General features: G+C 32.0%; 1 protein-coding gene across 1 annotated transcript; it reads left to right on the forward strand.

Annotated features, from left to right (window-relative positions):
* Positions 1 to 1,412: 1,412 nt before the first annotated feature.
* Positions 1,413 to 12,917, forward strand: LOC107168878 (uncharacterized). Its single transcript, XM_089228603.1, has 3 exons — positions 1,413 to 1,858; positions 9,820 to 10,165; positions 12,266 to 12,917. The coding sequence occupies exons 1-3, from the start codon at positions 1,649 to 1,651 to the stop codon at positions 12,709 to 12,711; spliced, it is 1,002 nt and encodes a 333-aa protein (XP_089084729.1). The 5' UTR covers positions 1,413 to 1,648; the 3' UTR covers positions 12,712 to 12,917.
* The last annotated feature ends 488 nt before the right edge of the window (positions 12,918 to 13,405 follow it).

The following is a 13,405-nucleotide window of genomic DNA, read 5'->3' on the forward strand; positions in this document are numbered from 1 at the left end:
AACAAATTTATATATTTTTGATATAATATTATCCAAAACATTTATTTAACTTTTTTTTTAATTAAGAGTAAAGGCTTCGACAGCAGAGGTCATTAGCCTGAATTTATTTAACTATTTAACAAATTTACGGGTGAAACTTTTGTTAATAAAATGGCAATGCCTTAAAAAGTAATTTTAGATTATAAGATACTAATAAAGAAAATATTTAATAGTAATAGTTTACAAATAAATTACAATATATACTACATATTCGTTACATTTCATGAACATACATAAGAAAGGGTTAGTGTAAGACATTAATCGCCTAATATATGTTCATTCCTCATATAGCTGGTGGTAAAATATGAATCTAAGAAGGGAACTGTTGTCCTAGAATTTCACCAAAGAACTTTAAAACAATGCAAAGATATAAGGGCAGAAAAATCCACTATTTATTACTCTTCATCAAGAGACTTTTGATTAAACGTATACCAGCTAAACACCTACGCTCAGCCAATGATATTTAATTGAATAAACCAGACACATGGAAATAATCATGTGGTTTGCATGGGATCTGCAACAAATTACTAGTGAACCTCAAAAATCTTCTATGTACTCTTTAAAGCTGCATAGAGTCGCTTTTAATATGAGAACCCCATACAATCACACCATACTCGAGTTTTGGTGACACCAGTGCACCAAAAAATTGCTGCCATATACTTCAGAACGGAAGTCTTTGCCACCTTGGGAAATCTCATCATTATGAACCCAGGGGTTTTAAAACCATTACAACAAACATAATTAATATAGGAACTAGGATTAAGGTTATGGTTGAATTTAAATCCTACGTCCATGGCGCCATTACCTATAACAGGTGTAACTGGTGACTCACTGAGACAGTAAAAAAAAAATTATTGAAGAACGAGTTCTATCAAAAGTCATTGTCTTACATTTTGAAAAATTTAGGAATAAAATTAACTTCTAAAACCGATGAGCATGTTATACAGTTATCATCCACCAGACATTTATGGGAAATATCACGTCGGTAATTGGTCCAAATTCTTTGTTTACATGGTGTGACAAGTCGAGGAATACGCGTTTTATCCGTACCTATATGTATAGTGCTGTTATATTTTTGTCATTGATGTTGTTGTTGTTGTTGTTGTTGTCGTTACTTTTGCTGTATTATGATGCTTACTATACACGTCGTATACTATATTATACTCACCAATCGCCACACGGATAATATATTATTAAATCGTAAATAGTTTTTCCTTTTTATAAAAATATTATGCCGAGTGTCTATAGCTGGTGTGTACATCCATATAGAGGTATGCACACGTCGTTTTCCCTACCGAGGTTTTTCATGCGGTAGGATGGACTGCCACCGCGCGACCCGAATCTCCGGCTCCGTTCGTCCGCCTATAACTGATCTCGCAGCGTCCCGGTGCATCACACAACCACGAGACCGCCACAGCGTTCGATCGTCCACCGCCGCCCTCCGCTCACGACCGTAGTATACCACGACAGCGTGCGACTCGTCCACATTATACATATGCGACGCGATTTATCGGTTTTACGATCGACAGTTCTATAAAAACTCAACGTCAGCCGTTTTATTAAATAAAAAACTATTTTCACGTTATATTCGTCACCTCGAACCGTCGCCATGTACGGCCGCCGTGATGTCGCTATACTGATGACCACTCTAGCGCTTTTGACATTGGCCGGAACTCGTGGCCAACCGCCGGTCGATGCTTCAGAATCACGGGAAACAGCAGCATCCGATCAGTCCTCCGCAGCCGAAATTAACTCCATCGACCAGACTGCCACCGCGTTTTCCAGGCCCTTCAACGGATCGGCTGAAAGCTTGAAAAAAGTACGTATAACCGTATTACCTTACGTAATGGCCACCTATCTAATAATAACATGTTAAGCGATGAATGCGCAAATATATATTTCTCCACCCACGAAATTTCATTTACTTTGCGTACATAGGTCACCCACAGTGAAAACTCGAAAATAATTATATAGTACTTATACACGGGTATTTTAAATTTTACGTCCGATTAAAATTATTTTAAATGTTGTTATTTTGATTGTTTTGATGGTTATAAAAATACATTATTTTTCATTCTAATGCGATTTTTGTTACATTTTTATTTTTACGTTTATTGACTTTATGTTATTCTTGCATATTTTTATATAACGTCTACGTTTATGTACTTTTTACAAACAGATTACGTTTATATTATTTGAGTATAGACACATGCCACTAGAGAAGAAAAAATACTATAATATCAACATCGAATTACGTACACATAATATTATTATGATTTATATAAAATGATGCGAGAGTTTTAACAATGCGAAACCATTACCGAGCACTATATATAACATGACAATGGCGATGGCATGGTCTTTTAGGTCTAAAACCTAAGCAAACTATCAACGGTATTAAATAACATAATAAATAATAACGTTTTAAATATTATTAAATTTAATAAGAGGTCAGCTTTGTAAGATGTAAACACTAAATGTTTATAAATTGTTGGCTAGTTATTCCATCATCTCTGGTATCTCGAAAGATAAGGGATTTGAGACAACATTTTTATTTAGGATATTCTAGAATTTCGTTTTAAATTTCCGACACAAAATAATACGTCGGCGGGAATTCAAATAATAACGATTGTAATATTTACACCCGCAGTTGATGAGCCCAATTAGTATGACCTTCGCCCAGAACGATTTTATGATTTCGTAGATATATTGTTCGTAAAAAAGAAAAACGATGGGACTGAAATTGCATTTTCACGCGTAACTATGGCAAAATATCAAAAGAAAATATTAAATCATTTTAACAACGCTGCAGTTTAAAAATTCCTATACACATTGTTATTATTTGATTCACGCCGAGCAAATCGTTGCATTATCAAAAAACAGCACGTGTTCGGTATTTGATTTCAGTTTAATGCGAAACAAGATTATTATATCGACTCATAAAATTAAAAAAGTTGGTGGAACCAAGTCGAACTTTTTCTCTAGTTTTTACATAACATATAGAAAATAATTACCTCATCACGGTTGGCTAAATAAGAAACTTATATTAGATATTATATTGTAAATAATAATATAGATAGTGACTGAACGTATTTCAGTTATGTTGTTCTAATAATAATATAATCGCGGGGTGCCCTGAAAAACATATTATTGACAGTATATCGAATGACAACAGTCGTATTGATGTACTACCGACGCAGTGTTTTTAATACTCGCGAAGGTAATATTATTATATACAGATAAATGTTTTTTGTTTTGTGTCTTCGTGTCATTAAAATTGATGTTTCTACTGTGACTTTATATTTCATCGAACACTAGCAAGCAAGTTGTATTGTTCAATTTAAACTCCTCTTTTGAGTTGAATTCCGTCGAAGAGGAAACAAAAATATAAACTTATAGTGTTTGAGATGACAAGGCAGGTAGATAGGCACCTATATATAACACTGCGATCGAAAATCGATGACATATTGATACGATATATAATATTTTTTACCGAACATTTCTTGTGCTTATTTTTTTTTACCGAGTTTAAACAATGTTTTCAAACAATTATATCATTATACGATTTTTTTTCACTTATCAATGCAAATCCATAAGGAACGTACAAATATACGATGTCACTTACTCACTTAGAATATTAAAGAAAGCATATATAAATGTGATAATATGAATAATATTTTACATTTAAATATATTTTCTTATCGTTATTATTCTCGTGATATAAATAATACGGATACGATCATTGATCGTTTTCTTACATATCGAAAGCGATACTTTCATGTTACAAGTATAATTTCTAAAAAAAATCAACAACGACAATAACAATAATAATAATAACTCATGTTTTATGTCCAATTCAACAATAATATAATAACATAACCATTACGAACCATTATGACCGTTCCGCGCGGACAATTCACACCATTCAAATAGCATATATACATGCAGCCGAAGAAGAGGTTAATTTTTATTCCTGCTGATATTGATTTGCTTTAAATGTGTGTAGGCCTTTAAATTGGTTTTCTAGAGAAAATTATATTATCAATTTACTCACTGAAAGTGGAGAAAATGAAATCGACATAACAATAATAATAAACAACTGTATTATATTATAAAAATATTTGCATTGTATTGGTGAATTGTTTTCTACCGTAATTGTTTTATTTTTATTTTTGTTTTATTTTTTGCATTATGCACTTAATGTTTTCAAATCATAAATATATGTATTCGAGTTAACATAGATTTAAAAATTTAAACCTCTGGAAATGTGTAGTTTTTGTTTTTGCGAATGAAGCAGCTGCGCATTTGTGACGTATAAAAACGAATTGGTACTTCATATTAGTCTAACTATAACTATATATTTTTAAAGAAATTGTATTTATTATATCATTAACATATAGGTTAGCACTATAGTTTTCAGACATAACATCTTATCTCATTTTAGGATTCTTCGTCGTGGGAAACCCATTTGAAGTATGTGTATTTTATTTCATTTTATCCATAGAAAAGAGATTAAATTATATTTCATCGCATACATGTTTTGATAGTTAATTAAATATAACTGTCAACTGAATTACCATAGATATTATATTTACATTTTTTTTTTACACGAATCCAATGTATGATTATTTATATTCAAATAACCTAAGACACTAAAAAATCATTGAGACCGTGGGACCATAAATTGTTATTTGAAGTACCTAGATACTTAAAAGCTATACTATATACATATTATATTGTTTCATGTTTATTTACTGTCTATTTATTTAGTGAAATAGTTTACAATAAAAAGAAAAATATATTGTTATACCTCGAATGTGATGAATCAAAACGAGATTTTACTAGTTTTCTCAATTTTATTCATAAAATATATATCATAATAACAATTTTTTCTTAAAATATTAATAACTTACTATAAAGATGTTGGTGGCATTATCTACTGTATAACTAATTAAAATATTTAAATGTTATGAATAAGTTGTATGACCAAAAGTGTACACTAGCACTCTGAACAATTCGACACTGAGTTAAGATGATCATTATAAAATAAAATGTATTTTGAGCAATAAACTAAAATAGTAATATAACTAGGTTTTTTTTGGATCTTCCTGAGACACTCTGTATTGTACTTGTAACTAAAGAATGGACCGGAAATATATGGTGTTCTAAACCTTTTTTTGGAAACCTAAGATTAACAAGACCAGCAAAATAATTATGGTACACAATAATTATGCATTTTTTAATATTGATAAACCAATAATCATTTAGAAATATTATGTACCTGAAACATTCGAACATTAACCTTCATTGCTCACAACTCCTATCATACTTTACCATACTATATTTTGTATGGTTTCCTAGCCAATCATAATCCAGGCTTGTATCACTACAAAATACGTGATCGTGAGTTATAGCCTATAAGATTCATAGAATTATTTTACTGTCTAGTTCTGTGTTTTTGTACGTAGACTTATAAATCTAATAAAGTTTTTTTAAAGATTATTGGTACAAGTAAAATATTTTAGTAACGAAATAATATGGAGATATTTTTGGATCTTTAACGTATTCAACCCCAACTTGTACCGTAACAATATGATCGTCACATAAAAATAAACATAATACAATTTAACTACTGATATCGATAGTTTAGGTGCAGGTACCTTATAATAAATGCTATCGTCGATATTTATATGCAGTACCTATTATATCTGTTATAGTAGAAATCAAAACACAATAGTTCAGCAACAATTTTCACAGAGGGTTGTGATAATATATCCGTGTTGTAAAAAATAACAATAATATGTCCCGGTGGCTACGCGTTTCGAATTTGGGCAGTCAAAGAAACGACTACGCGTTTTGTATTATCGTTTAACCTAAAAATTATAGTTTTTAAATGATTTTTGTTTGCGAAATCTGGGTTGGAAAGTCACACATTCACGCGTACAATAGTCACAGTCGTCATAAAATACGTGACCATAATGCCGATGGCAGCTAAGAGTGAAGACTGCATTTTATATTATGCTACTATAGAATGATCCGATTTGTCGGCCGTTATTCAATAATACAAGTCTTATCTATATATACGCGACATATCACTTCATCTAATCAGGCACGTGTCGATTATAATTATGGTCGAGATCGATCACTCCATGTGCAGGAGTACGAATATAACAACAATAATATATACGTATCTTGTACCTAATTATAAATACATATACATAGACAATCGTATGATTGCATTATATTATTATAACGTTGATGTCTGTGCGAGTGATTTCGATTTTCGAGCGTAACGAAACAAAAAAAAAAAAAACATTTGAAATTAAAAATAGAAAACCATTAATACATATTATTGTTGTGTAGAGTATCATAGTTTCACATTCGGTGTTGTCAAATGAGTAAATTCTTGTAAGTTTGTTTCACATCCAAGAGATCAAATCTATTGATTCATCTGCGTATGGTGATGGTGTTCCTGTAGTGACCGCGTATTACGAACGTTCTTCTACCGGTGTTTCCGGCCGACATACGGCCGATTTGAGCATAATATCAAAAAATTTGTTTGAAATTTAAAAGAGAAACCCTTCAACGCACATGTGGCAATACTGTTTTTCATTCAATATCGTCAAATCGGTTTATTCTTGTAATTATTGTTTATCACGTCCTAATCAAATCCAATGACACCCATGTCTACGAGTTGAAGGTTTCTACGTGATACGAGTATTAATCACGGTCTTCATCTTCAGGTGTTTCCGTCAAATACTGTTTTCGACGCTATTCACCACTGCCACGCGGTTGTAGTGTAGGTAGGTACCCAACAGTACCATTCGTGTATTGACGTGAAAGAAAACTTTACTTGTACGACCTCGACGTCCTGCTGGTCCAATGTAAACATACATGTGACGTGTCGCAGTTACTTTTTGCGGATGACAATGATGGCACGTAGTAATAGAAAATGTAGGTTTCCGCAATACATATAAATATATAATATATTATGTGGTTTTCGAAAAATATGTGTTTTTCTGGATTGTTAATTGTTTAATTCTTGGCCGAATACCGAGTGAATAATATACATATATATTATATATATAATATATATATATATATACTTACCTATATACGACTGTAGGTAAGATTCTAAGATACCTAATTGATTTTTGATGAAATGAAAAACTTTCACTCTGCGACTCCCGAAACGATACAATGTGGTCAACGACGAAAAAAAAATATGTTGCCTAATTCATCGATGCCGAATTCACACTAAAATATGAAACTGAAATTCGTTTACGTAATTATCGTTGTATACACTTATAATATAATTATTTATAGAAAAGTGTATAGGCATATTAACGTCAAATTTATATGTTATCTTTTCGACAAGTACGCGACCCACTTGTACGCATTCGTCGAACAGCGGTGTAGTTTTAAAAGAATTTTTTGTAAAACAATTTATTACCGTCGTATCATCTCTACAAACAGTTTTTTCACGGTCCGTTGATGGCGCGACTCCATAATGACTGTATAATCGTCTTTTCGTTTGCATATTATTGAAAAAAATAAGAAACAAAGTCGAATTAACCGACTTCAGGGACGGATAGACAAACGAACGAAATTTTCCATTTCGGGGCACACGCGTAAACGATAGAATAGCTATCCTATATTAGGTTAAGTATACCTATACAATATAATATTGTAGTAACAATATTATAATTTATCTACTTGCATATTATTATTATTATGCGTTTGTGATGGAAATTATTTGGAACACTGATTCTTCCACATTATTATTTTATATTTTATATTTATACGTGTGAAAACTGATTCAGTAACTGATTCTGTAAATTGATGTCGTCCATAAAATCGTGCGTGTGTGTGTTCGATCAACATTATAATATATTATTATGGTCACCTGTCACGTACCCATAATAATGCGTATCGGAAGGAACATTTGATTTTCCAACCGGTGAAATGAAACCGCAGTTATTTGTGTGTGTGTGTGTGTCCTATGCAATGAATTTCCAATAAATTCGATTTCGTCAAAAATGAACAATGATTGTTGGTGTACCGAGTTAACAAGTTTTCACGATCGACAATTTGATGTTTTCACACGGCGATTATTGCGTTCGTGCACGGGGACACCGTAAATCGAATCAATCGCATTTTTCATCGACTGGAAATTTCCGTTCATCGGATCCTGCGGAATTTGGGAACATAGATAAATATAATTTTATGCGTGCTTTGCTGAACTATTAGTTGCATTCTGAAATTAAAAAAAAAAAAAAAAAATATGCTTGCTTGCTGACCATTATTGTGCAAAGTATTATGTATGTAATTTACATTGTACTTTTTGAAGACATACAATTTATAATTTCAACAAGCATAGGTCAACTCGCACATACAATATTTCAAATTTTAATCGTTTATTTATATGTACCTAAATTTCTACTATCACTAGAACAGCATTTAAATATATTTTTTTTTTTTGATGACCGTGTATGATTTTTCTTGATGATAATCTTCTTAAAAACATCCTTAGAGATCAATGAAAACAATCAAATATCCAATGCAGTGGCGTCATTTCAGGTTTTGAAAGGGGGGGAGGACAAAAAAAACCACTCGCTAACAATTACATTTTTATCTCAGTACAAACAGTCTTCTTATATCTTACACAATTATATTTATACTAGTTAGTTATCTGTGATAACTGTGGTTACTTTAGGCATAAATAACACATTTTTTTCGAAAGATAACAATGACTAATTAATACATAGGTATATAAAATATAATATGTAGAGGGATACCCTATATAACCTATTAGTATTTAGCATTGAGTAATTAATATATACTCAATGCTATTAGCTACTATATGATGACATATTCTAATGGGAATTTTACCCCAATTTATGTCTTATTTGCACCAAATATGAGTTAATGGTATTAAAACTAGCACCATATACCCGGCCCGGGCCGGCCAAGTCGACCGGCCCGATAGTAGCCCGCTAATGACAAGGGTGGGGAGCAAATGCCCACCTTGCCCTCCCCCCAAATGACGCCACTGATCCAATGACTTTGCGTTTAACTACATTAAAATCCAATCATGTGGAAAATAATATATTATACAAACCACTAGTGTAAAATATACATATTCTAATATGTATATAATCTTATTTTATTTAATTCCAGTATAATTACTAATGCACTGAAGAACTACTCGAGTGTAAACAGCTGATATTTAAAAAAAAATTAAAATTAACAATGAATTTTAAATGATAGTTTGGTATACTGTTAAAATATAATATGATACATATAAATATATATACAATACGACATATCTCAAAAAATCGGAGAAGCGTTAGGACCTGATACCCAATCAATCTCCAACATCCTACAGTTTATAAAAGAAATTCAGCTATACAACCTTATTTATTCCACAATGTAGATATAATATTGTAATTGTTAACTAATTTTAAATTACTGTAAATTTGTAAACTAATGGCCACAGAAGCCGATGTTTTATATAAGATCATAAGATCAATAAAAAAAAATATATATATATACGTATATTATAACCTAACCTTAGTCGTTGATACAGCTGTAGTTTTCCCCTTTGGCAATATTTTTATTATCTGTATTCTATGTATATAATTTATATTATATCTACATTTAATTTATGGAAATCAGGTCTAGCTATTATTATTATTTTTTATATCATCTTAACATTAATATTATTATATTATATTGTTATATTGTTAACTGCGTTTTCGTTACGATAAACGAATGTAGGTCATGTGGAAAAGGTGTGTGTCCAAGAACTACGTAACGTGCGCAAAGCTGGCACTGGTTCATCTTGTGGACCGTTTGGAGCGGGCCAATGACAGCTACTCATTAGTATCCGGCGTCACGGTGTCCAGCCATAAGTTGGCCGGTCGAGCAGAGGACGGCAATGGAAACGTACCAGCGCAAACGACCGCAGGCCGTGACTCGTCCGAGGCTTTTGACCGATTACTCGTCGACAAATTAGGCCGGTACTTCGGCACGCTTACACTCAACGTCAAGCTGTTGGACGATGCGACAGTGCAGTCGGTCCGGAAGTTGGGAGAGGCTGCGGCCGACGCATCTATTCAATCGGGTATGTAGTATTTTATAGGTATATAATGTGAAAATAATAATCACCTCGTCTGTTTACTCACTTTTTTGCTCCAAATTTCCAAAGACGTTTTCAAAAAATGTTACTGTCTAGCGTCAGAAATTCTAAAATGACTTGCAGGTGGTGTACTGGTGTGCAATTTTAAGACACAACATTTACGGTTCATTATTTTTTTGGAATTTTCTAATATAATTTGTTATCCAATTAAGTAAATGTTCTTATGGATAATAAAAATTTAATTAAACCTAAAATACCATTGCACTAATACAGTTCGTAATGAAGTTCGTAATTTATTAAAATAAAAAATAAGAAGTTTTACGATTCTGAAGCCTTGTTATGAACAGACATCATCTAATTGCATGACATATTTTATTAAATGATTTGGTCATTATCAAAGGTCTACCTGAATTTCACTCCATGAGTCATAAGTAAGATTCATAAGATTATTGTAATCTGTATTATATTATAATATACCAATATTATTTATAGTAAACATAGCATTTTTATTTATCATATTTTTATTTAATTTGTGTGTTAACTATAATAACTGTGTATTTATTTTTCGGTATTTCAGGTCAAAAAAAAAAAAATCAATAAGTTAAAAAGTGAAAAAATAAATATTTGATTTAAAATTATTGTTGAAACTAAAAATTGATTTAGTTATTTTTCTTGTTTATAATAAAATCGAACACAAATTTACTGTTTGATAATATTACTAATATTTTTTTGATGATATGATCACATGGCTCATAATCATCATAAACAATTTTAAACTAGGAGAATAATCAAGAATGTAATATAACGAAACCAAAAGAAGGAATTTTTTAGGTGCATTCTAACCAAATAAAAAAATCTAACCTCTAATTAGTATTTAGTACTATGTAGTAAAAAATTCACTACTAATTTAATTGTGGATTGATTGAATTATGAACCACTTTAACCGTATAAGAGCACAATATTGCGTGACATAGTCATAGCTGATACTTAAATGGATAATAATAATTGAACTAAATCGTAACTCTGTTTGTGCAATGAGTTGGGAGACTTGATAAATTTTCTATCAAAATGATTGCTTTTCCGAAGGATAATATTAGAGTTTCTATTGTGTGCATTTATTTGTGCGATTACGTTGTTTTGTGGTTTTTTTCGAACCTGTCAAAATATAATATCGTATTAGCGAAATCTATATAGATATAAGCAACGGAATCGTTTATTATCCGAATGGGTCGACCACTATTAAACAAACAGCTCTCGATTGAAATAAATTGATTTCCATCGATCAACAATATTTTATACGTGCAAGTCATTCGCGCATTTTTTCATTAATTGCAATAATTGGTTATTCATAATTTCATAATAGTACAACAGGAATATTTTCGAAATAAAAGGATGTCGACCGACCGAATCGTTTCCAGTAGGTCATAATCATAAAGGTATTGTAATACTCTAATGGCATTGCATTGAAAATATTTTGCGAGTCGTCCAATTATTCGGAAACAAATTTCTTGAAAGAGTATTACTTTCGTATAAATTCCAAAAAACGTGATTTGAATCTCAATAGGTATTTCTTATTAATTTAAACGGACGAATCTTAATTTTTTTATTCTTAAAGAGTATAAACCATTTTTTAGTGAATAACATATTGTTTTTGTATTTATAATATTGATATTGCCCTTATTTCATCCTCAAATCAAAAATGTATAATCGAGATTTTGCATCAGATAAAAAAATTCAAAATAACGTTCTTCGTTTAGATTAAAGTAGATAATTAATCTAAACTCTCAAAGTGTTCATAATTTATAAAAGAGGTGTACCTATAACTCGTAAGACGCGTATATATCACCTGCAGTTTATTTTTATTCCCCTGGAGATTCGAGTAGTTATCCGAAAGACTCGATTGATATACTTATGTGACCTATATGTATATTGTACATACATATTTTTATAAATAATATAGGTGAATGAAAAAAGTTCAATATAAAAGTTATACGTTTACCTACCAGAGAACCACCTAGAACAACAACGACAAAACAACTATAACGATAATTTTTATAATATTATCCGGTCGGCTGTTTTTCGCAGGCAGGGGAAAGAAGCAAAAGTACGCGCAGTCCATCCTGTTGGCCGGATGGGTGACCGGTGCCATGCTGCTGGCGCTCGGTATGAAGGCGATCGCCGTTCTCGCGGGCAAGGCGCTCATGACGGCGCTCATGTCGCTGCTTCTGTCCGGACTAGCGTCGTTCCGCGCTGGCGGTCACTCTGAGCCCAAGAGCACCACTTACGAGATCGTCACCAAGCCGGTGTACTCGCACTCACACTCGACCGCGGACGACACACACTCAGCCGGCTCCCAGAACAACCCCACGTACAGACGATCCATCGGCAGTGGAGCAGGTGGTGGCAGCGGCGTCATGGGGTTGCAACCGGTGCCGGTTCCGTCATCGGCTGAGGATGCCGACCACGTCGTGTACCGTATACATACTTCCGATAAGACGCCCATTTACATACCCATCATCGATCGCCGCTGACCCCCCCCCCCCCATCACCCACCAAGCTCATTCGTGTTTAATATCGTATGTGTATTTATTGTTATTATTATCATTATTTTATTGCCAACAAACATCGATGGCAACGCTAATTTATTCGTATTATTGTATACGTACTTATATTATTATTATTTATTTACCGTTTGTCCATTTTTATTTATAAATTATTAAATCACGATTCTATGCTCTTTTGTGGTAAGTAATTTATGCTTATATACATATCATACACGATATGGGTACCAATTTACTATGCCGGGAAGAAAACAAAACGAATTGTAATTTTTTAGTTGTTAACGTTTTTTTACGAATGATAATCGTAAATCTTGAATCATCTGCAGTCTGCGGTGTGATTTTTGCAATCTATAACTTCAATAAGATATTAAACGTGTTAATTCCTAACGATCATCGATCAATAACCAACTTATATTTATTTTATGCTGTAAAATATTATATGTGACACATTATTGGTAATTACAAATGTTTACTTAAAAAATGACCATTAAAGTAGCAAACATTTTAAATAATATTAAAACAAAAAACACAAAATCATATACCTATTCCAATAATCAAGTTTAAATGATTCTATGGTTAATTTCGATTTTAAGAAAACTAAGTTCATCATTACCTGTTTCCTAAAAAAAATTAAATAGAACACACATATAAACATATAACCACG

Source organism: Diuraphis noxia, unplaced genomic scaffold, assembly GCF_037042655.1.
Source record: "Diuraphis noxia isolate RWA-SAM2 unplaced genomic scaffold, SU_Dnox_SAM2 contig0005, whole genome shotgun sequence".
Taxonomy (NCBI): Eukaryota; Metazoa; Arthropoda; class Insecta; order Hemiptera; family Aphididae; genus Diuraphis; species Diuraphis noxia.